At 36.3% G+C, this 26,251-nt stretch overlaps 1 protein-coding gene across 3 annotated transcripts in view; it reads left to right on the top strand.

The window, feature by feature from the left end:
- Positions 1 to 17,382, top strand: part of TMEM41B (transmembrane protein 41B) — a 40,901-nt gene extending 23,519 nt beyond the window's left edge. For all 3 annotated transcript variants that reach the window (XM_043580615.1, XM_043580612.1, XM_043580613.1), the window contains 6 exons: positions 3,981 to 4,098; positions 6,333 to 6,461; positions 11,427 to 11,520; positions 12,079 to 12,183; positions 13,285 to 13,423; positions 15,480 to 17,382. In XM_043580615.1, the coding sequence (XP_043436550.1) occupies positions 3,981 to 4,098; positions 6,333 to 6,461; positions 11,427 to 11,520; positions 12,079 to 12,183; positions 13,285 to 13,423; positions 15,480 to 15,649 (755 nt within the window). In that variant the 3' untranslated portion in view covers positions 15,650 to 17,382. The remainder of the gene's footprint in view (positions 1 to 3,980; positions 4,099 to 6,332; positions 6,462 to 11,426; positions 11,521 to 12,078; positions 12,184 to 13,284; positions 13,424 to 15,479) is intronic.
- Positions 17,383 to 26,251: the final 8,869 nt, after the last annotated feature.

Below are 26,251 nucleotides of genomic sequence, written 5' to 3'. Positions count from 1 at the left end.
TTAAATTATTTGTATCAGTCCTTTTTGTACTCTGGACTTGATTCAAGCAGGGAAGTAAGTGAAAAGTGAAGGCTGAGCAAGTTAATTCCAGGTAGATTTAAAAGTAGCATGCCTTTAAGAAGTAGCAGGCCTTTCGGATAATTGTACAGAGTATGTGTGTGTACATACACTTTGCTTTGATGTCAGCCCATAGAAAACTATGCCATAAACCTCAATGTTTATATATTACTTTCATTTCTTTTCCTGTGGATTACCTCTTTATTTAACAAAGTAGGAAAATAAAATTTTAGCCTTGTGAGAAGTTTGTGTTTCAGTAGATTTTCTATTTAAAATCACATTTTTGGGGGTGCCTGAGTGGCTCAGTCAGTTAAGCATCTGACTCTTGGTTTTGGCTCAGGTCATGATCTCACGGTTCATGAGTTCAAGCCCCACATCAGGCTCTGTGCCGAGCTCCCTGAGGCTCCCTCTCTCTCTGCCCCTCCTCTGCTCTCTCTGTCTCTCAAAATAAAGAAACTTTAAAAAAAATAAATAAATAATTAAAAAATTAAAAAAAATACATTTTTGGTTGAATTGGTTTTATTGCACACTGATTTTTTTTTGTCACTTTTGGCTGATTATTCTTTTCTTTTTAGAGTGAGTAAATATGATTTCTTAAATTCTCAAGAGAAGCATTGAATTAGATATCATAACCAAGGCAAAGATATGGACAATTAGGCATTTGTTATCATAAGATTCTGCAGAGGTCTTTTCATATTATGCCCACCTCAGATGTTTAAGATCTCTGTTTAATTTTCTGTGCTGCAAAACATACAAATACATTAGTGGATTAATGAACTATAGTGTTCAGTGGCAGGCATCCTGGTTTATTACTCCATTGAAGCCATCTTTTGTAGTATTTTATGATCCCATTGCTTCCTGCAGTAAATTTTAGAAATATGATACGAGTGGAGTGCCTGGGTGGCTCCATCAGTTAAGCGTCCAACTCTTGATTTCAGCTCAGGTCATGATCTCATTGTTCATGAGTTCAAACCCTACGTGGGGCTCTGTACCAAGTCTGCTTGTGATTCTGTCTGTCCCTCTCTCTTCCCCTCCGCAGCTCATGCTCTCTCTCTCTCTCTCTCAAAATAAATAAACTTAAAAAAAAAAAAGAATATTTAAAAAAAAGTATGATATGAGCAAGTAAATTTCTATTTGTAACTTGGTTTTTGAAGTACAGTCCTTTTTTTTTTTTTAATGTTTGAAGTAAAGTCTTTTTTTTAACTTTAGTGTTCACACACTAGAGCTTGATAAACCTAATATTGTCTTTCAGAAAGTCAGCTTTAATGAACAGATAAGAACAATTTGTATCTGGTATATCAAAGCACTAAACCTAAGCAATTTGTGTTATAGCAGAAATTGTGAGTTGATTATACATGGATATTAAAGGGCTTTGGGGATATACTTTATGCCATTCGGTTCCTTAGGAATTTTTTTAATAGTGCAACCTCCTTAGGGCCTCTATTTACTTACCTATAAAATAGGCAAAGTGGGCCATATTGTTTTCTCTTAAGTTTTAATGTACATGCAGATCACCTGGGTATCTTATTAAAACACAGATTCTGATTTAGTAGTTTTGGCAGGTTGGCCTGAGAATGTGCATTTTTTAATGTTTATTCTGAGAAACAGAGAGAGTGAGCTAGCAGGGGAGGGGCAGAGAGAGAGGATCTTAAGCAGGCTCTGCTCTGTCAGCATAGAGCCCAATGCGGGGCTTGATCTCAAGAACCAGGAGATCATGACCTGAGCTGAAACTGAGAGTCGGATGCTTAACTGACTGAGCCACCCAGGCGCCCTCTGAATCTGCATTTCTAACAAGCTCCTGGTGATACCAATTCATGTAGTTCACACAATACACCTTGCGTGGAGCTAGGTGGTTTGTATTGCTCCATGTTTAACATAGAATTGGGCGAAATCTTACCAATTCAGTTGTAAAATATATAAAACTACAATAAAATGAGACAAGGTATAAAAATGAAGTTTGTCTTTTAGTTAAGGCTTTTTGGTTGAAAGGAGCAGAAATAAGTTTAAACTAGCACCAATAAAAAAGGAGATTCTTCTAAATATATGAGACAGTCTCGGGGCTCCTGGGTGGCTCAGTTGGTTAAGCGTCCAACTTCAGCTTATGTCATGATATCGCAGTTTGTGAGTTCAAGCCTTGCATGGGCTCTGTGCTGACATCTCAGAGCCTGGAGCCTGCTTTGGATTCAGTGTCTCCCTCTCTCTGCCTCTGCCATGCTCACTCTCTCTCAAAAATAAACGCTTAAAACTTTTTTTTTTTTTTTTTAAAGAGGCAATCTCACTGGCATCCGTGAGCAAGAAATGAAATATAGCTAGGCTTTAAGGGAAGTGGAAAGTTAGAAGTTAACAAGTAGGTTAGCTATAGCTCCCACTTGGGCTCTCTGGGTTTTTGTTTTAACCTCCACTCTTAGATTTTCTGGTACATGTCTTTGGCCTGCCTTGTCATTATCTGTGGCTTTCACTGCTTGATCTTTCAGCCTCAAGACATACCACCTCTTGACAACAGTATCTCTTTTAATTCAAATTTTCAAGAGACAATTTGGTCAGCCAATAATGAGTTTCTACTTGAGTCAGGTGTCCAACCTTGGGCAAGTTAGCCTTCTGTTGTTTGGGAAGGTAGAGTGTTGGAATCAAACTGTAATAGGGCCAACGAGATTAGCCCCTTTGAGAGGAAGGGGAATATGAGAAAGTTTCCCTGAGGAGGAGGGTGTTACTCAACTGTGCAGTGACACCTATCTAATATGTTTATATAAATGTTTGAGAAGAAGAATTTGCCAAATGAACGAATAGAGTACAGGCATTTGTTTTAGGATACTTCATAAAAAGTATGTATAAAAGTTACACAGGCAGTAGTTAGGGAGGGGCATAGTGGTAGATTCATTCTCAGAGAACTAAAAGTAATTCTTATGGTATACATATATTTTTTAATACCCTGAGCATTAAAAGTATGTACATGGAATAATGGTAAATGTGCGCAATAAAAATTATGCGACCACTTCTGTTTCCACAGAGAGCACTACTAAGGTATCTTGGCCTTGCCTCCCCACTATTGACTACTTCCTGATAAAAACAGCTCATTCTTGCTCATTTTTCTACTTGCTCTTTCCTGGATCTCATTCCATACTTTTATCTTTTTATTTATTTATTTTTATTTTTATTTTTATTTTTATTTTTATTTTTAGAGAGAGAGCATGTGAGCAGGGGATAGAGAGAGAGAATCTTAAACAAGCTCCACACTCAGCAAGGAGCCTGACACTGGGCTCAATCCCATGATGCTGGGATCATGACCTGAGCCAAAATCAAGAGTCAGACGCTCAACCGACTGAGCCACTCATGGACCCTATACTTTTATGTTGCATATAATTTTTTAGATAACACGAAGAGTACCTTGTGAGGGAATGTGAACAAATTCTGCCATTCTTGGAGTCCCAGAGAGCCACCCAAAACATTTGAGGCTCAACTATATTCTGAAGCGTTTGGTGTAAAAAGTACTGTATTAACATTCACCAGTTGTATTAGTCAGTTTCTGGGTTCTTGTGACAGTTGAAGTAATTGCCACTTTACCTCATTTTTCCTAAGAGGGCATTCTGTCTATGTTGTCAGCTCCCAGTATAAATACATTTGAAAGTCAGTGATAGTAACTAGAGCAATGCCCTCTTTTCTCCTTTGGCTTATCAGCAAATCAGTGCTGCAAATTCTGGTGTTCTGTTTTTTCATGCTTCTGAAATGGGTATATCCCCCCGAAGCAATATGCCTGGTTAATAAATGGCAAATACATTAGTAGTTAAATTTTTATGTTAAAACTGAGCAAAAGTATGAACAGTTTATTGGGGAGGAAAGTCGTTAAGGAAATTATTTGCTGACTTGGAATACTGTCTTTTAAAAATATTTATCTTAATTATAGCTTTTTTTTTTTTCCCTTTCAGAAAAAGCCTGTGCAGAAGCTGGGTCAGCAAGAATGTCACTTCTTATATTGGTGTCCATTTTCTTATCTGCAGCTTTTGTTATGTTTTTGGTATATAAAAATTTTCCTCAGCTTAGTGAGTAAGTATACAGAAAGAAACTGAAAAATGCCTAGACATTTATAGATAAAGTAGATTAAAAGTTAAACTAATTTGAAGCAACAGAACTGTCATGGTGAGTGTATATTAGCTATCATGATTTGTAGCACGTCTCTAGTGACACTTATTTAAATACTCTTTCCCAAATATGCCTCCTGATTTTCTGTGCAGGGTTTTCCTAGCACTGCTCCTGTAATTAAAGCCTCATCTTTCTAATGGCTTTCAAATTAAAAAAATATATATAACTATATTAAGAAATAGATTTTTATGTCATGATCCTGCAGGCATGTGCCTGTCCCTTGTACCCCGCTCACTTGCATACATGTATACATACAAAATTAAAGTTTCCTGAAACAGGTGGTGGTCTCTGATATTTTCTAAACTATTCTATTTATTTAATTTTTCGTGCTAGTAGTGACCAAGCAAGCTTATTTTAAAATCCATAAAAGACACCTGTGATTTGAAAACCATTGATGCTCTTCTCTGCTTTCCCTACCTTTCCATCTATGTTTCTCCCTTCCTTCTTGTGATCAGTTTGTCTGCTTCTATTCATTCATTTCTATCCCCACCACATCTCTCTCTCCTAGCTCTTTTTCTTTTCTCTGTTTTATGGAAATGATATGACCTGAATAGGTAGTTTTCACAGTGAAATGGACTTTATAAAAAAAATAACTTGTATTATCTTAAATACATCCAAAACTCCTTAGCCAAAACCTTGGGGTGAAATGTGTTTCAGAATTTAGAATTTTTCCATTTTTGGACAGATAACATGGAACAAATACTGTCTGTTATGTAGTACCTCCAGCAGGATCTGGGGAAGGATCCCATTATCAAATTTATTAATATTTTTTGCAGAGGAATGGGCATGATAAAAGACTATGATATTTAAGTGTGGGTCAATTTTTGCTGACAAAAATATGAAAAACTTTTGGTTTTCAGAGTTTTTTGAATTTTAGGGAAGAGATTATGGAACTGAAACATACTTTAAGAAGGCAGAATATCCCAGGGCTGTTTAACCACAGTAATACCAACCTATGTTAATCATAGATTACATAAAAGACTTTAAAATGTAGTTAGACTTTCAACCAGAGCCAGACTAGTATGGTAATGGAGAACTGTGAAATATGATTTCAGGGTGTTTGGAAGTTCCCGTTTCCTCTAAATTCCTTTCAATAACAATTCCTCATGCTTGAAATTTTTGTAATTAAACTTATTTTTATTTTCATACTTTGATTTCTTATGTCAGTGTAAATGCCTTTGGGAGGCTAGCATGTTATATTGTTAGGTTACTATTAGTGTTACTGAATTTTAGATCCTTTCTGGTTTTGATCAAGGAGGAGGCAGTTAAGAGCTGACTGAAAGAGGGCTCTTAAGGTTGTCTTTGCTCCCAATCTGCTCTAAGAATGATAACATCACTTGTGTACAAGTGTGCTGTTATACACCTGTGATGTTCCGCTTATTTCTTTGTGTGTGTGTGTGTGTGTGTGTGTGTGTGTGTGTGTACACACCCCTATAAAGAGTTTTTTGGTTTTTAAATTTATAAATGAGAAATCACAGTTTACCTACTATTTTTATAGAAATTAGGCAGCAGTCTATCATTGTTCTGCAAGATTGGTTAAATTGTATCATGTAAACAAATGGGCACAATATACATTAAACACAAACGTAATTATTTGAGCCTTTTATAAGTAAGAAATTCAGTTCCAAATAAGGCACCAAATATAAAGTAAGATTAATAGAAAAGGAAAAATGTGTAAGTTTTTATCTGAACTTTGAGTCGAAATATTCCAGAAGATATGTGAACTGTAAATTCATCAAAAATTTTACTTAATTTTAGTTGTAATTAATTATTGATTTTAGCTTCTCATGAGGATTACCCAAAATGATGTTAAATATGTTTTGAATATGCTAACATCAGTTCACTTTTTAACTCAAAATTTATACCAGCGTTGGAGCAAATGCTTTTAATCTAATTTAGTTTGGGTCATTTTGAACTTTCATACATAGATAACATGTCTCAAGAAATTATATTAAATCATTAAGAACAAATATTTATAGACTTTTGAACTTAAAACTTATGAAATTATGGTTAATATAGTACAGATCAAAGCGCCAAATCATTTTGGATAAAACTTCATGTTTTGAACTTGATTTTGATATTAATTATCTTGGCAAATTTCTGCTTTAAAATTTTTCACTTTAATTTTATTTCTTTAGAGAAGAAAGAGTGAATATGAAGGTTCCCAGAGATATGGATGATGCCAAGGCTCTAGGAAAAGTTTTATCCAAATATAAGGACACCTTTTATGTACAAGTACTTGTAGCTTATTTTGCTACATATATTTTGTATCCTTTTAACTAAAAAAACTGTTAATCTAGTTTTGTTCAAGAAAGAGGTCTTAAAGGGTCTGTTTAGTTATGCATAACTATTTTTTCTTTTAAAAGTTATTAATTTCATGTAACATTAAATAAAATATTGAAAAATTAAATGGAAAAAATTCTCACTTTAAACCTATCTCCTCAACTCAGTTATTATTTTTGAATATTTACTACCAGTTTTTTTGTATTCTGCTTATTTCACTTATCATAAACATTTTCCTCTCCTCTGCATTATTCAAGATAATTATCTATTTAATTTATGATTGTATTAGTTAATTGATTATTTTAATTTAGTTTATTTATTTTGAATAGTCACCACAGCATAATTTTAAAAATACTCCCTTAGGTTTGAAGATATAATTTGTAATTAATTTTTTGCTTTTATACATGTTGTGTTATAAAACTTTGTTTGTGATTTTTTTCTTCCATTTAATGGTTTCTTTGTAAAAAGATCTTAAGTGGAAAATTAGTCATTCAAAGGATATAAATTTTTAAAATAACTCTTGGATGTATTTCTTTGTTTTATAGAAATATATGTTGTATTAATTAGTCAGGAAAATAGCTTTATTCTTCCTGCGTATTTTCAAACTGCTTATGCTACTGGTGATTAGTCTTCCACTTACGGGCTTTAACTTCAATCTGATTTTTGTATCTTTTATTTTAATCCAACCTATTTTCAAATCTTCTCGTTTAATGAAACACATTATCTCTTGATCCTGTAAAGGTAATCATTCTCCTTTTGAAACCAACATTTTTTTTTAAAAGTTAAGCTAGTTACTTTATTAATTCTCTCAAACTCTTTATATTCTTGCTTCCTGTTTTATTTCCTGAATTTCTTTTGGCTTATGGGACTTCGCAATTAAAACTTTTTCTTGTAAAATTCATTAGCATTTTCTTTTCTTGGATTTATATTAGACTAGATATTATGTATTTAACATATATATATTTTTTTCTATACTTGCCTCCTTATATAAATGTTGTCAGTATATTCTTAAATACCCTATAGCAGTTATTCCTAGCATAAACAGTTTGTTATTAAGTATGTTAACAAAAACTTTTGCTGATAATACAAACATTATTCCTTTACCTGGTGAGAATACGTTTTTATTTAGGTGCTTTGTCATCTTATTTATTATGAGAAAAATCCAAATTTGGGAAAAATTTAGAGAATAATTATTATGCGTCTGTCTTTCAGCAGGTTATTTGGCAGCTATTTGTAAAGTGATTTAATAATACATAAACTGTTTTAAGAAATCCATAACTGCTCCCCTTTCCTACTAATTCCATTTTAGAACCTATCTGGGAAAACCATAGTGTTAGTGTTAGACTTAAAGGTTATTTTGCCTCTATACACTTTAACCATAAATTAAAATATTTTCCTCAAGTAAGATAAAAACTTGATTCCTTTTTTTAATTTGGCATTTATAAGGTTTTTGTGAACAAGGCATATAGTTTTTGTTTACTTTGGAAAGTCTTTTTTTTTTTTTTTTTTTTTTGCCCTACTTTGCCTCTCAGCTTTGGGAGGGATAACATGTCTGAGGGATAAAGGAGATACCCACTCCTAAGGTCAGTCAACCAGTTAGCATAAATGGATCTTGACAATCTCTGGGGTTATAAATGTTATAGCCTAGTTGTCTTAATATCCATATGCAAATTGGTAGAAAAGGATAAACTGTCCTATAGAAAGTGAATTGAAAGTATAAGAAGGGCTTTATTATTACAAAATACATTTGGTTTGAAGTTTTAAATTTTATCACTTTTTAAATTTTTTTTAATGTTTATTTATTTTTGACAGAGAGAGAGAAAGACAGAGAGTATGAACAGGGGAAGTGCAGAGAGAGAGAGAGGGAGACACAGAATCCGAAGCAGGCTCCAGGCTCTATGCTGACAGCTCAGAGCCAGACTTGAACTCAAGGACCGCGAGATCATGACCTGAGCCAAAGTCAGACGCTTTACCGACTGAGCCACCCCAGGAGCCCCTAAGTTTTACATTTTAAATATTGGTTAATAGTAAAAATACATATATTGGTTAATATTGTCAATTCAGGAGGTTTTATTGCATATTGTTATTGTTGCCTTGATATGTAAGTGATTGTAATGATTTCACATCTCATTTTAGATTTTTATAACATAACTTGTTAAATTCATATTGTCTTATATTTTCTGTTTTCACTTTTGAATCTTAAGCTCTTTATTAAAAAGATATGTTTTAAAATTCAGTGAACAAAAAAGAGAAAAGACTTTATCTTAGGGCATATAACGGATACAGTGTTAATAGAAAGAAATATAATTGAACAACATGTAATTTTTAAATTTTCTAGTTGACATTAGAAAAAGTAAAAAAACACTTGAAATCAATTTAAGTAATACATTTTACTTGAACCAATATGTCAAAATATTATCATTTTAACACGCAATCAGCTTAAAAATTGAGGTATTTTTACATTCTTTTTTCACACTAAGTCTTTGAAATTTGTGTGTTTTGCACTCATAGCACTTGAGTTCAGACTACGTACATTTCAGTGTCTCCATAGTTACATATGGCTAGTGGCCACCGTCTTCAGCAGTGTAGTATTAGTACCTTCACTGGTATTATGTATTGTCAAACTTGAATATAAATGGCTTTTTACATTATAATTATTTTATTCATAATCAGTTTTCTAATTTACTAATTATATTCTAAGTACAAATCTAGTGTTTTGAGCATTCAAAGGTAGAACAACTATTTCCATCTGGGGCACTAGGGAATTATGGGTAGAGATGGCACAGTCTCATTCTGAGCAAATCTAGAGCAGAGCTTACAAGCACAGGGTGTGGCTAACAAGTGATCAGTTATCCAGTTTAGTTGGACTATAGGGTGTGAAAAGGGGAGGATAGAGACACAAGTGTAGGGAGATAGGACAGATACTGCACTCAGACTGTAGAGGACTTTGAGTAACAGGCTGAGGAATTTAGAATATTCAGTGGTATTGGGTAGTCACTGAAGACTTTTGAGCTATGGATGACGTTAAATGTGTCAGCATCATCTCTTTTTATTTCCCTAAGGCTAAAATCTTAGGGTAATTTAAAAATTTCTTTTATTATGGAAAATTTTAAACCTACACTAAAGTAGAGAAAATCATACAGTGGACTCCTGTGTACCCATCATCCAGCCTCAGTAGTTATCAATATTATACCAGTTTTGTTCTTGGCGGTTACCTTTCTTTGGCTTTGTATTTTGGGCTGTTTAGAGAAAAAAGGGAATAGGTAGAGGACCCTGTTTAGGGTTGGGAAAGGAAGATAACATTTACTTTGATTTAGGACATGCAGAATTTTAAATATTCAAATAGAAGTATCCATACCCAAATGTCAGTAGGGAACTGGTTGCATAAGCCATGGCAAGTCTAAACACTGGAGTGTACTCTAGCTATTTAAAAATGAGAAATGTCTCTCTATGTGGTTAAGGCATTCTTACCTCCAGGATTTAATGTTAAATGAAAAGAGCAAGGTGCAGAATAGTAAATCAGTATGCAATGTTTTATCTAAGCAGGGGAGGATGATATGAGTACACACATACACAAGGAGATAATTTATCTGTTTTTGAAAAGAAAACTTCTTTTTTTAATGTTTATTCATTTTTGAGAGAGCACAAGCAGGGGAGGGGCAAAAAGAGAGAGAGAATCTGAAGGAAGCTCCAGGCTTAAAGCTGTCAGTGCAGAGCCAGTCGTGGGGCTCAGACTCACAAGCCTGATCATGACCTGAGCCGAAGTTGGATGCCTAACCGACTAAGCCACCCAGGCGTCCTAAGAAAGGGTATTTTTAAAAGCCAGTACAATGTTTACTTGTGGGGAGAGAGATGACAGAGGGATGGAAGTCATTCTCTAGATGTACTTTATTGTGTAGATTTGACTTTAGAACCAAGTAAATATTTTACAAAATTATAAAATGAGTTAAATCAGAGTGAAAAAATAAACAGGAAAAAATCATTACTTTTGGCCGTGAGACGGGTGGATGAGTAAGTCAGGTTGCAAGGAGACAGGGAGAGTATCTCCTCTGAGGAAGTGAAGGTGAGGCACACTAGCTGGATAGAATACGATGGTCAAGGAAAGCCTAGGTTTTCTTGAGTTCATAGGCATCAGAGTGGGTTTATACAGCAGGGATCCTGTGGAAAGCAAGAAACTGAAGATGAAAATAGCCAGAAAAAAGAAAGGAGATTGAGATGAAAACATGAATAGAGTAGGAGAATGGGTGAAGATAGAAATTTTAAAAGAAGCATAGACGTTGAAGGAATTCACTCTGACTTGTAAGTAAATCATGTTAGGGGTTTTTAAAAGGGGGTAGGGGGATTCCAGACTAAAACTGGGAGCAAACAGGAAGTAGTAAAAAGCATAATTCTTAAAAGTAAGGTTTGTGATCTTTATTCTGTAACCCCTATCCTTTTTTTTAATGAGTAGTGCATTGAGGTAAATGTTTATAAGTTAAATTAGAAACAAGTAATTATCATACCCTAGATTTCCACAGAAACCGTGTTTCTTGAACACATTTAGGAGTAAATGCAGTGCATTAGAGAAGCATATAAGATTACTGAAGACCTTTGTTCTCTCTCTTTCTCTCTCTCTTATTTTTTCCCTCCCTTTTGTTTCTTTTGCCAAAGTGCCCAGTTCTTTATCTGGAACACATTGGATATTTGTCTTGGTTTTTCTTTCAGTAGCACACTCTTAATAGCATTGTATTTATAATAATGCTAGAAAATGGTCAATTTAGAGTTAAAGGCATCATAACTGATGGTTTTTTAAACTTTTAGATACAATTTTGCTTTCTTAATACTGAGATACAGATATAATCTTATTAACATGATAACTTCTGTATTGATACTTGTTTTCTGAAATGTTTGATTTGTCTTTTAAAAATTCCATTGTATTATGTTTTAATCCTTAACTTAGAAGTTAACAGCTTGCAAACATTTGCTATTCCAGGCTCTATATTTCTCAGTATACTCTCAGGGTTTCTTTATCCCTTTCCGCTAGCCTTATTTCTTGTTTGTTTGGTAAGTATATAAAATGAATTTGGGAGACTAGAAAAAAAGTAGCTTTTGATAGAATGATGAGGGAGAAGGATGGCATCTGGTCCCACTAGTTTGTGTAAACATAAACTCATTAGTTTTAAGAGGTGATTAATGTTTAAGTAATATCTTTTAAGTCCCCCCATAAGCAGATGTTATAGTTTGCTTTTTTCCTAGAACAGGGGCATCACAGACTTAAGTCCAGAGCTGGAGGTGGTATTTTCAAGCATAGCAGTTGAAAAAAAATTCGCTTTTAAATTTTATTCTTAGGCTAGCTAGATGCTATTATTAACTATTTGGATGTAATCACTAAGTTTAATCATAAGTGCTAGTTTGTTTTAGTTATTCTCATTTTAGTTATAATTTGGTCTGAGAAGGGACTGGATCAGATGGGTTCTTGTTCTCTGCACGAGAGATGTCATGTAGAGTACCCTCCCTTAACCCCCCAAAATATATACTAGTTGAGCTTTGCTTTAAGTGACTATATCCATGTGACTAAGATGGAAAAGTACACAATGCTTATGGTTTTTTGTTATTTCCTAGTGTTCTGGACTCGGTGCCTCATTCTGCTATATGCTCTCCTATTTAGTTGGGAGGCCAGTTGTATACAAATACCTAACAGAGAAAGCAGTAAAATGGTCACAACAGGTAAACATGTATTTTTTTTTTTTAAGTTGTTCAGTGTCATTCTGTACCTAATTGGGAGGTCAGTGTATAGTCCCTACATAAATTAACCCAGACTCAGGGCTTTAATAAAAATGATTTTTGACCAAAGTAAATTATAGTAGTAGTAGGCAAATAATGAATGTTAATCATTTCAAATATGCAGTTTCTGTACTGTAACAGTAATTGTAATTCTTCATTCCTAGTAAGTTCAGTCAGAGCAGAGAAGTCATCATTCTGGTGAAGACATTCACATATGTGGACACCTCACCTGTTTTGTGTTGATGCAGTCCACTGTCAGGGGGTCACTGAAAAACTTTTATCAACCAAATCCTTGAATGTATTTCATCAGTAGAAATGACTGTTCTCTTTAGTCAGGATTTCTACAAAGACATGCAATGACAAATATAGGCACCACTACACGGAAAGGTTTAATATGATGTTGCTAAGAAAATCTTATTTTTAGAAAGAATTGGAAGAAACAACCTGTTAAATCTCAAAGGAATTGCAGAAATCGTTCTGCCTTACCCTTTTGTTTTACAAACTAGGAGATGAGAAATTAAGCATTTTGCTGCAAATCACAATCATTATTTGTAAAGCATAGAAGTATAAACTGCTTTTATTTAATTGACTAAATATCTCCCTATACTTGTTCAATCTCACTTATCTAATGAATGAATCACTTATGAAATATATATCATAACACAAAAATAAAGATTAAATTAGAAGCTAGGTTTACTGATGTACTATACTAGCCTTTTACATTATAGGAAGTTAAAAATCACATGATATGTATCTTATGTATAGTTATAAATTTAATTTTGCTCTTTCAGGTGTAAAGGGTCATTGTTGAGCCATCTAATAGTGCAACATTAAGCTATATGTACAATTAAAAAAAAACAAACTCATCTCATGTTACTTAGCTTTGGTAATGAGATCATTGTCATTTTCAGGTTCCTATGTTGATCATTTCTGCTGGATAGGTTCTGAACTATCAGGGAATGAGAATTTGAAATAAGTATATTAAGGAATTTTTTCTCGATATTGGCCTCATCTTGATCCTAACTGGTTTCTTTCTTATGACAGGTTGAGCGTCATAGAGAACATCTCATTAACTACATTATATTTTTGAGAATAACACCATTTCTGCCGAATTGGTTTATTAATATCACATCCCCTGTGATAAATGTGCCATTAAAAGTTTTTTTTATTGGCACTTTTCTAGGTAAGGCCTCTGGTTCACGCTGTGTTAGAACTCGTGTACATACCTAACAGTGTCCAGCTGGGCTAGATTTCATGTTCTTTGCACATATTTCAGCACAGAGCCTGGCATACATAAATAGCTATCCTGAAATGTTTGCTGGATTGTGTTGATTTAAGTGTTCCTTTTTTTAAATTTTTTTTTTAATGTTTATTTATTTTTGAGAGAGAGAGACAGACAGAGCATGAGTGGGGAAGGAGCAGAGAGAGGGAGACACAGGATCCGAAGCAAGCTCCAGGCTCTGAGCTGTCTGCACAGAGCCCAGTGCGGGAACTGCGAGATCATGTCCTGGGCCACCCAGCCACCCTTGTGTTACTTCTTTTAAAGAAGACTACTTTATTGGATATTTTTTTAATCATAATAAAAGTGCCCATTTTGAAATACTGAACTTTAATTTTCAATAGAGTTGATTCCATTTTCTTTTTATTGACGTTAGTATTTATCATGGGCATTACGAAAAGTATGGGGGAAACAAGGATTCTTGCTTTCAAGGAGCTGGCACTTCATTCTGAAATTAATTAGTGGACATAAAGATGCTTATGTATTTTGTGAATTCTGATGGTTCTTTAGTAAGAGTATTCTGCTTTTCTTTCAAATTTAATTTGAGTTGTTTAGATACCAACGAAGTGAACAGACCTCTTGTATTAAGTATCAGTTAAAGTTTAAGTTAATACTTACAGATCTTGAAAAGAATAATCAAAATCAGTTTTTTGTTGCTGCTCTTAAAGAATTCATTGAGAAACTTAAAAATCTTAGGGATATTTTGGATTTTGTAAAATAATGTTACAGAATCAGAAGAGAGAATTTTGTCCCTATCTCTTTAATTTTACAGATGGAATACCCACAGATTTAGTTAACTTCAACTTTGGCTAAAGTGACTTTTCCAATTTGTTCTGGTTTTTAATAAAATGTAGTTGTTCCATCCATGCTGTGGTATAAACTGTTCTTACTCATATTTTGAGTATCTTTCCATATCTGAGTATCTCCTACCACTTCATTTTTATTTTAAGTATATTCTGTCAAGGATGAATGACAGTTTACTCAATCTTATTGTTGAACATTTAGATTGTTTCCAGATTTTTTGTTGTTTATAATGCTTTGATGGACATCCTTGAGCCTAGGTCTTTGCTCAGGTACATTAGTATTTCCTAAAGTGCAAATTGCTGGATCAAAGCACATTCTTTTTTTAAAAGCTGTTAAGAAATGTTCTAAATTATTTTCTAGAAAATTTTCTTGAATTTTTAAATTCCTTATCCTCCAGAGGTAGTTGAAAGATTGAATTCTTTATATGGAAATAAACTTGAGGGGCCTTATTTATTTTTAATTTATTTTTAATGTTTATTTATTTTTGGGAGAGAGATAGAACACAAGCTGGGGAGGAGCAGAGAGAGAGGGAGACACAGAATCAGAAGCAGGCTCCAGGCTCTGAGCTGTCAGCACACAGAGCCTGACACGGGGCTTGAAACCACAGTCTGAGATCATGACCTGAGCCAAAGTCGGATGCTTAACCGACTCAGCCACCCAGGCACCCCGTGGGGCTTTAAATTAAATAACAATGTACCAAAACAGAGATTACTATATTCTTGTAAGAAATTTTATACACACAGAAAATTTTAATTTTTTTTTTTTTTTAATTTTTTAACATTTATTTACTTTTGAGACAGAGAGAGACAGAGCATGAACGGGGGAGGGTCAGAGAGAGGGAGACACAGAATCTGAAACAGGCTCCAGGCTCTGAGCTGTCAGCACAGAGCCTGACGCGGGGCTCGAACTCCCGGACTGCGAGATCGTGACCTGGCTGAAGTCGGACGCTTAACCGACTGCGCCACCCAGGCGCCCCAGAAAATTTTAATTTTTTAAAATTTAAACATGGGTTTATTTAAATCAGTTTAAAATAGTACATTACAAAGTGTTAGAATAATGTCAGTGCTGTTTTGAGTTCTGAAAAATTTTGTGAATATAAAATATATTATAAAATTTTATTTTTTAAAAATGGTTATGTTTTTCTTTTTTCTTTTAGGTGTTGCACCTCCCTCTTTTGTAGCGATTAAGGCAGGAACAACACTGTACCAGCTTACAACAGCAGGGGAAGCTGTTTCCTGGAACTCAGTATTTGTTCTAATGATTTTGGCTCTTCTTTCTATTCTGCCAGCCATCTTCCAAAAAAAACTAAAGCAGAAATTTGAGTGAGAAGTCATCTGGGTTTCAGTTTTCCTATCATCATCATCATCATCATCATCATCATCATCATCTCAGGATTGGCAGGCTTAGGTGTTAAAATCACCTCTTCAGTAATTGAAATGAGTTTGTAAAATAAAATTTCCTGTCACACAGTTAAAATAATTCATGTAAGAGGTAAGGGAGAGAAGAAAGTAAAAGTGGAAATTGATATATTACGAAAAGTACTGTCAGTAGTTACGATAGACATCTTCTAAATTACTACTCCAACGGTAGCTGTAGATAATCAGTAGCTGTGTAGTGGGAAATTCTTGATCCAACTGATTCAATTTAATAGTTTCATGAACTGGCTATCATATTCTTGACTTGATAATTTAATATTTTCCTCTCTTTTCCCTTACTAATAACTGAAATAGGGAAAGCAAATACAAAATACGAAAGGAAAGATTCTAGATTTTTAAAAATAGTATTGCAGTTCTTGCTCATGTTAGCCTTCTTCAAGAGCGTAAACTTGAAAACTAAAGCTCAAAAAGGAGATTTACGTTTTCTTCCTTTTTTAACTTTGAGGTAATGGATTTGTTTAGAAGGTACATCTGGTGGACTACTGAATTTGGAAAGGATATCAAGCTGTATCTGTTGTGTAAATTTTATTTTTGTTTATTCCTGTTCTAGATTATCATGGGTTAGTCTGAAATTTAAAATTCTGGCCAGTCTGTTTCCATCTTTTTTTCTAGCTTTCACAGTATTTCTACTGTGCATATAAAAATGGCAATTACATGATAATTGTATTATATTGGTGTTGATGATTTATATTCAGATAATATTTTGTTACACAGTCCCCCTTTACTATCTCAAAAGGGGATCAAAAACAAACATTCAAAGTATGCAGTTTTTAGATGATAGGTTAATTATATTACTTTATATTTTGAAACGGAAGCAGTGGCAGCGCAACACTTAAGTGGTTAAATATAGTTTGTTTCAATAACTGTAAAATTTACCTCATTTATTTATTGGTCTGGTCATTAAAATATGTATTATATAATTATCCTTTTTATGCATGATATAAGAATGCCTTGTTTTGGGTTTTTTTGATAGCTTTTTTGTTTGGGGCTGCTTTTGATTAATGCAGTTACCCAATTTAGTGTGTTTACTTTTTATAACTCCAAGTAAAATTAAATCCTTACATGGTAACTACTCTATTTAAATGGTCCTGGAAAAGCTTAAACAGCTTTCTGCTGCTTGCTTAATGGTAATACCCTTGATTTCCTGATTCTAGGACATAGCTGATATCTAAGGTACTTTGTCAGTTTTACCTTCACCGAAGACTGTCATGTTGAAAAGTACTTTAGCTGTGGGAGAAATCCTTGTATGTTTTTATTGTGAGAGGAATGGTCATCCTCAAAGCCTGTTTCTACTACATAATGTGGACTGATTATTTTTTCTATCACAGTATTAACAAATGGATTTATTGTAAATACAAAGAAAATATATTAATTAATATACTATTCTTACGTCACCTGGCCTTTTGTGTGAAATTATTTGTATTCATTTCTAGCAAGGTTTTTCTTCCTTCCTTATTGGCCAGAGATTGAGTGATAAAGCTTTTGTTATTTTTACAAATGAACTTAAAAACAGAAGTCTTTTTGGACAAAGTTCACTAAATATTACTGTATAAAATGTAATTGAGTACATTTTTATCAGACTTTTAAAAATAAAAGTAAGAGCTTGGACTCAAGAGAAGCCTATTTACTCCAGTGTGTATATATTATGTTTATTCTCAGAGTATTATCCCTATCCTTATCATTGATTCTATCCCTTCGCGGATTATTTTTTTCTGAGTTTCTTAGAAAACTGAGCTGCCACTTGGGTGGGGTATATATTCTTCTCCCAAGAGAATAGCCAGTCTCTTTTAGATTCATTGTAATTGGCTGCACCCTAAATGTAGTCAGTGGTCTATATTCATGGATATGTAGACTTGGTCTGATACCAGATTCAAGCTTCAGCCACATCTTGAAGACAATTACATAATAATAACCACCAGAGAGCAAGTATGTGTACACTGGGAGAGGCAAATAGGCTAACTAGGTAGCTGACCCACTGAGACCGCTAAATAATTAGTTAATGGCCTTTCTCTGGAGTTCTATTTGAATATAATATTTCCAAGATACTTAATAAATGCAAATTAAAGTGTAATAAGAATAAGAATAAATTGTACTGAAAAATTTAAATGTAGTACTTGGGATTTATTTCATGGAAGTATTTATGTTAAAACAAACTTGCATTGAATAAAAAGTAACATTCTCCTACAATTCTGATGCATATTTTCACCTCTAAGAACAAAGAAAATTTTGAAGACCTTTTATTTTTATAGTTGGCTTTTGAGAGTCTTAAATCAACTTTTCAAATTGTAGAGGTGGGGCGCCTGGATGGCTCAGTTGATTAAACATGCATCCGTGTGCTGACAGAGTGGAGCCTGCTTGGAATTCTTTCTCCCTCTATCTTGCCCTTCCCCCACTTATGCTGCTCGCTCTCTCTTTCTCAAAATAAATAAATTAAAATTGTAGAGGTAAGTAAATACAGGTAAATATCTAAGTTTCTAGTTTAATGATTTCTTTATAAAAATTCTTTGTTCTTTTGAAAATGGTTAGAATAAATCAAAAGGACTGAAGCTTTCCTCATGTTTAAATGATCATTCACCGCTTGTAGTTTAGATGTTTAGAAAGTGGATCTTAGTGCAAAAATATTTTACATATTTTGTTCCTTACCTGGGAAAAACTTGCTAGGCTGGGTGATGTTAGGAGGGATTGTTTAAACTCTAGGCCTCATTTTTCTCATCTGGAACAAGTGAGTTCTAAGGTCCAGGTTCCTTACAGCTCAGACATGATAGAATTCTGAAATTAATGAAAAATATTAATAAGCCCCTTTTTTAAATGTTCATTTGTTTTGAGAGAGACCGCACGCATGAATGGGGGAGGGACAGAAAGTGAAGGGGAGAGAGAATCCCAAACAGGCTTTGTCAGTGCAGAGACCGATGCGGCCTCGATCCCCATTGACCCTGGGTTCATGACCTGTGCCCGAATCAAGAGTTGGATGCTTAACCCCATCGGTGGCACCCCAATAAGCCCTTCTAAATAAAAATATTTAAGCATATCTTGCCTTCTATAGCTTGTTTTATAGTTTATAGTGTGCTTTCATGTACATTATCTCATTTAGACAAATTAACCATTTTATTTGTAATGAAATATTTCAGAAAACAAAAGGGCTATTTCCATTTGCTTACTTTGCTAGTAATACAAAGTAGGGTAAGATGGAAATTGTATAGGGGGCTAAAAGGACTCTTCTAATAGAAAAGTCTTGTCCTGGAAATATTTGGTATGAAAAGCAGAAACCATAATATCAAGTCTTATGATGACCACTGAGTATTAGCAGGGACTGTATTTTGAGAGTAGAAGGTGGGGAGACTCACTGAATTCCTAAATCCAAGGTTCAGTATCATCCAGCATCTGGAGCTGTGCCAAATGGATACTCTTGTCATGATGACTGAACTGCTAGGTGAAGAGGGCTGGGGAGTAGAATTGACTCAGTATATTAACCATGAGTTCTGGAGCACCACCTCAAAGTCTGAGGGGAGTTTTAAAAACTACTCCAATCAACATAATAACATGGAAGTCAAGGGAGGGAGGGAATATACTGTTCAAGTTTGTACATTTTATTTTTTTTTTTATTTATTTTTTTTTTTTAATTTTTTTTTTTCAACGTTTTTATTTATTTTTGGGACAGAGAGAGACAGAGCATGAACGGGGGAGGGGCAGAGAGAGAGGGAGACACAGAATCGGAAACAGGCTCCAGGCTCCGAGTCATCAGCCCAGAGCCTGACGCGGGGCTCGAACTCACGGACCGCGAGATCGTGACCTGGCTGAAGTCGGACGCTTAACCGACTGCGCCACCCAGGCGCCCCCAAGTTTGTACATTTTAGATGGCAAACTAGTCATATTGTAGCATTGTCTCAACTTTCTAGAGTGAGTCTCTAAGAATCTTCATCATGAAATTATAGTCTGGAAGATGATATTTTGTCCAGCATTAACTGATACTTCTTTGAGAAAACGGGTTCTTTCCTGGAAAACTAACAGGCCCAAGGCAGACATGAGTGTGGGTTCAAAACACCTACTTTACTTTGACCTTTGAGACAGGATTTCCTGGTGACTAGGTCAGCAATTGGGCTTGCTTTTAAATTGTTAGAATACCAGTCAAGGTTTGTGATAGTTAATTTTATGTGTCAACTTGTCTGGCCAAGGGATACCCAAATAGCTCGTTAAACCTTTTTATGTGTGTCTGTGAGGGTGTTTCAGAAGAGATTAGCACTTGAATTGGTCAGAGTAAAGCAGATAGCCTTCCCCAAGTCATTGAGGGCCAGAATAGAACAAAATGGTTGAATTCACTCTGTCTGACTGTTGAGCTGAAACTGATCATCTGCCCCTGCCATTCCTGTATCTCAGGCCTTCAGACCTGGACTAGAAACTGCCATCGTTGACTCTCAAGCCTTCCAGCTATGCCACAGGCCTTCCTGGGTCTCCAGCTTGCAGACAGCTAATGGTGGGCCCTCTCAGCCTCCATAATCACACTAACCAATATCTTCTAACAAATCTCTTTACATATCTATATATCTATATCTGTATCTGTATCTATGTATCTCCTCTTGGTTCTGTTTGTCTGGAGAGCCCTAATTCAAGGTTCTAAGCTACTGTTAACTAGAGACGTGAAGTAGCAATACATATTGCAGAGGAAACTTGGAACTTCTGGCTAGAACATGCCAAAATGTTATATAAGTAGAGGCTTTGGAAGTGATGAAGGAGTAGTGATTGATACAAAACATTACAATTTATCATCAAGAATTATATGTGGTCTTAAAGGTATAAATGCTCATGTCACTGTACTGGTATGCATGACTTCTCATATAATGTATTTGGTAACGTGGATAATCATCAGAATTTATACATACAGCTTCTGGCTACACAAAAGTAGAAAGGAAGAAGAATCTATGTAAGGCTTGGGAGATTTTACATCAAGTCATGTGATAAGGGTGCTATGGGGATGCATTGTAGAACATCAATCCTAGCTGAACTCAAACCTTACAGGAGTGAAGAGTTAAGTGTAGGAACTAAGACCACCAAAAACCTGAGAAGCAGTCAAATCATCTTTCTTAGGGCTGTAATCTGGGTGGAGGAGAAACAGGATGAGAGACTGGTCATCAGATAGTAATTCTAACCAGTCTTGTTGGGAAGGGAGGCCTCAGTTCAGACTTGAGCTGGAATTGAGTTCAGAGGCCCACGGGGTAAGGTTCTGGGCAGTGGAAATAACCACATTCCTGTTTGGTCAAAATGCTGCCTGAATGCTACCCTGGACACCAATTTACTTCGGCTATGAATGTGTGGAAAGGCATGGTTATGAACAAAACAAGCCAAGGAGGCCTTAGAATACACGGGGAAGGTTCTGAGAAAACAAAGGGCTGCTTGGGGGTGGGAGGGCAGGGGTTGGGATCAACACTAACCCATTTGTTACTGTTGTGGTGAAGCTGGACATTTGGGGGGCAGGTTGCATTCATGTCCTGGTACTTTATAAACTGATTATTATTAGGTTTCATTGATTGCAAGCAACAAAACTTGACTCTGGCTTGAGCAAAAGGATTTTTATCAGCATCTCTGGAGGCTGGAACCCAGAAACACTGGAATAACCTCATAGCAGGATGAAAGGCTACTGCTGATGGAATGAATAAATTACTGTCTTAACCATGTTGTCAGTTGCTCTGCATTCACATTCCAGGAGTCACATGCCCACCATTCAGCCAGGGCACCTGATTACAGTTCACCAGACTAATGCAAAAAGAAGTTGGAATGCAGACAGGGAGGAAAAATGGATTCAAGGTAACTAAAAAGCAGCAAATGGGAAATTTGAAAAGAGCTGCAGTGACTGAAACTTGTGAGTAGAAAACGTGGAGGTCATAGATGCCATGCCATGTCCTTTCCCCTAACAGTGACAGAGACTCTGAAATGAAACCCTAAAACCATCAGGAAGTCCATCTATGATATGCTTTCTTGGCAAGGGACAGAGACAAAAGAGAGACCTGGTTCCGAGGGTGAGGAGAGTGGCAGGCAGAAGACCCTGCCTGGAAACTCACCCAATTTGGAGGTTTTGCTGTTTATGCAATAAGAATATGCAATACAGAACTCTAAAAGTAAAAGTCCCCCAATTTTGCCTCTCTGTCAGTATCCTAAAATGGCTCCATGCACACATCCAGTTTTTTATGCCAAATAGTAGCCATTCTTTATTCTCTCTTCATCCAAATACAGTTAGTTCATCAGCAAGACTTATTAATTGTACCTCCAAAACTCTTGAATCTAACTTCTTCCATTTTTACTGCTAGCATCCTAGTTAGTCCAAGTCCATCATGACCTTTGTTCGGAAGTACCTCAATAACCTCCTAATTTGTCTGCCTTGTCCCAAGCTTGCTTCCTAAACTCCAGTTTTTACACAGCAGCCAGCACAATCTCTTCAAAACTCAAGTTACCTATCAAAATGGTGAACTAGAATAGCCTGCTGGCTTCCTCTCCAAAATCAACCCTAGAGAAACGATGGAAGCAAGAGAGAAGCACAATTCTGAGAAGTCAACAACAAACCATGAGAAAGCCCTGGGGGGAGAATGAAAGCTTTAGTTAGCTCTGTGTCTGTGTGCATGTGCGTGGTCACTAATATTAGCAGCTATAGCCATGGTGGAAGACTAGAGGGCAATGAAACAATGGAGTTTTAAAGTTCTGTTTTTCCCTTCCTGCATTAAATGATAGCTCAGACTTGCCATGTCACCAGAATAACAGGATGGTGCAAAAGCCCTGTTGGGGTGAAGAATTGGTAAATATCACTTCTCTCTCCCTGCTCCTCCATCAAGGACTGGGCAATCATAAACTAAGGAGACTACCTCCTACACTGGGGTTTCTGACCAAGAGTTTATAGGTAACCTGTTGCGAGCCCTTTTGGTTCCACATGTCCTTGGTTCTGCCTGTACAGACCCCCACCACTGTGACTTCCTGCACAGCCAGCTCCTGGATGAGGAGATGAAACTCAGCAAGAAGCTGGCCATCACCTGACTAATCTCTGCAGGCTTGTTCCCAGACTGGGCTGGTCGAGGATCTCTTCGAAAAGCTCATCCTCCTCATTAGATTTATTTACTCTTCTGCTTCTCTTAACGTGGGAGATCCTTGGGCACAGGACCTTTGCTGGGGGGAGGGAAGGTTGATGAGGTCTCAACCAACTGGTATTGCTTGAAGAAATGAAGGGGTAAAGGAACTACAAACCCTCAGGAGGTGGGAGAGCAAGTAGTATGAGTGTGGACAAAGTGTAGTTGGAGGGACAAGATGTGGGGCCAGCGTTGTGCAACTTCAGAGAGTGGAAGCTGGGCCTGGAGCTTTTCTATTTACGGTCAAAGCCCGGATCTGAGGCTTCATAAGAAGATCTTGAGCAGAATGGACTTTTCAACTCATACTTTGAAAAAAGAGAAGTGCTGTTGAAAAAGCTCTGAACATGAAGTCTGGGAGTTGGGACCATCACAGCAAGGGATCAGTGTCATCAAACTACTCCAGGTTTGTTTGTTTGAAGAAAGGGTTTAACGAATAAATGCATACTTACAAGTTGTACGTTGTATTTTTTTTAATTGACCAGATGTTTTAGCTTAGTTTCATCATTATTAATGGTGGTATGGTAGGGGTGTATTCCAGTAGAACGTGTGATGTTTGGGAGTTGATTTCAAGCAAGTTGATTTTGAGCAAATTCTAGAAATTTTAAACACAAAAGAGAACCTAATGAAGGGAATTGTAGGTTTTATGAAATTATTGAAACGTTTGGAGGAGCAGGTGTTAGACTGAAGATCAAAGAATGACTCCTAGAAAACTCCAGAATGGGCAGTAATTGTGTTCAGGAATTCACCAAATAGCTATGATTCAGAATTTAGGAGGACAGGATCTAAGCTACTGTATCAACCATTGCTGCTTCTTAGATCCTGGAAGAAAGAGGCTGCTACTTTTGTCACTGAAATTTTGTCACATCATCCACAAAGCTGGAGATGGACCATTGGCATCTCTACAATCCTTCCTGCCAGTGGAACACTGCCAAAAGCAACAGGAAAATAGCCTTTGTTTTTCTTTTCCATTCAAATTTCTTGCAAGGGCATCTAATTTGTGAAAACTATTTTGCATGCAGAATTCTAGTTTTTAGCGTTTGTAGCTTTCCAGCCTCTGCAATATAGAAATAATCAGGGCCACCTACATAATTTGCAGGGCTCAGTGCAAAAATGAAAATGCAGAGCCCTTTATTTAAAAAGCAGGAAAAAAAGTTACCATTAAAGGTAGTAAAATATAAAGATTTTTCTTTTCTTCCAGGGTCTCCTCTTGACTCGGATATGGTGTTTGTCTTTTCTTTCTTACTTTTTTTTTTTTTTTAAGTAGTCTTTATGCCCAGCACGGAGCCCAATGCGGGGCCTGAACTCATAACCCTGAGATCAAGACCCAAGCTGAGATCAAGAGCCAGCCGCTTAACTGACTGAGCCACCCAGGTGCCCCTAGTGTTTTTATTTTCTATTTAATGTTGTTCTAAGTAAAGAAAGATTAAAATTGTAATTTGTTAGCTTGAAATTTACATTTATTTTTATTTTATGCCATGCCAGCCTTAAATGCAAATATTAAGAGTATTTAACTGCATGTGGAATCTCTGAAATTATACGGTTCTACTTTAAAGCTCATACATGCATATGTATTTAATTCTAACATGAATAGTAGAAATGCTGCAGAAGGTAACTCAACTGTTTTTATTTCATTTCTGATGTGAGCACATTCTACCAACAGCTTCTACTTTCAACTTAGTGATGAGTAAAGAAGGACTCAAAGGAGAAGGAACTATGGGTGCCCTATTTTTCCCTTTCCTTCTATGTCATCATTTTTAGCAAGTGATTGTTACAAGGAAGACACATACATAAAAATGTGGTAGCATTCCTCTGTCATTCGTGTCTTAGAATGCCATTGCCTTCTTTCTGTGTTAGAGCCTGGGTGGCTCAGTTGGTTAAACATCTGACTCTTGGTTTCTACTCAGGTCACGATCTCACAGTTCATGAGTTCGAGTCCTGCATTAGGCTCTGTGTTGACAGTGTAGAGCCTGCTTGGGATTCTCTCTCTCTCTCTCTCTCTCTCTCTCTCTCTCTCTCTCTTTCTCTGCCCCTCCCCTGCTCCCTCTCTCTGTCTCTCTTTCAAAATAAATAAATACAGTTAAATTTTTATTTTAAAGAAGCAAGTCCTGGTTTAAATGGAAAGCATGTCCTGTCAGGACAGTCAGCACCCCTGCTTATGCAGTTGTGGATATAACATGCTAGTTTTTGGGGTTTCTTTAATGTTTATTTCTTTTTGAGAGGGACAGAGACAGAGACAGAGCATGAGCAGGGGAGGGACAGAGAGAGAAGGAGACACAGAATCCGAAGCAAGCTCCAGGATCCGAGCTGTCAGCACAGAGCCCAAAGTGGGGCTCAAACCCACGAACCGCGAGATCATGACCTGAGCCAAAGTCAGAGCTTAACCGACTGAGCCACCCAGGCACCCCATAACATGCTAGTTTTGCTGAGCCCTCAGGTATCACAGGCACACTGGAATTGTCTGCTCATGGAATATTGCAAATGCTGTATGGGAATGAAGCAGCAAGGAAGAGCAGGTGTGCACATTGCCTATATAGTATCTGCTCATGTGCACGCCACTTTGTCCCATCAGACTTCACTTACAAAATACATGTTCAGAGATAAAGTTATTAAGAATTTTTAAACAGCAACAGCAAAGCATTAAACCAAGTTCATGGGCCTTCTGAATACAGAGCCCTGTGCATAGGAAATACCCATGAAGCTGGCCTGGGCATAACAAAAGGAGGTAGGAATGGATGTTGACTGTGAACCACTTTCTACTTTTGTGAAGCCCGGTTATGTTTACTGTGTCCTGCTGTTTACTGGCACCACTTTGGGCAATGTAGAAAAAAAGCAGTCCCTCTGTTAGACCTTACTGATTTTGAGTGAACTAGAAAAAGGTGCCCTTTCTTAAGATACTTTACTGCCATCTGTTGGAAAACTGTCATAACTTTATAAATTAATGCTGACTACAATGAATGGTGTCTCTTGGGCAATGCTCAATCTGTAAAAATGTGAGTGGCAGTCCTGCCTGTTACCTTCAGGATCCCTGGGCACCAGAGGCATACACGCTGACAACTCACGACCTGAGCTTGGCAACTTCAGTGGGCAGAGGGCAGGGGTTGAGGTGGCAGACCTACAGGTGGCCGAGGCATACCTCTGAATTCCAGCCTCAGAAGCATTCGGTTGAGAATCAAGACCAGTTGTTCCTCTTTTTACATTGTCCCGCCCCTTGGCAGCCCATGAAGATTGTCACGGTGGGGGCTTTTGGCCAGTTCCAACATCTGACAAAGCCTAGTGGATGGAAATAGTATTTTTTATCTAGAGCAAGACTATACAGGCGAAAATAAAATTTAAAAAAATTTCCTTTTTTTTTTTTTGGCTTTTGGCTGGAATTACAGTAACTCTTT

This window comes from Prionailurus bengalensis, chromosome D1, assembly GCF_016509475.1.
Source record: "Prionailurus bengalensis isolate Pbe53 chromosome D1, Fcat_Pben_1.1_paternal_pri, whole genome shotgun sequence".
Lineage (NCBI taxonomy): Eukaryota > Metazoa > Chordata > Mammalia > Carnivora > Felidae > Prionailurus > Prionailurus bengalensis.
This window is presented reverse-complemented; position numbering and strand designations above follow the sequence as displayed.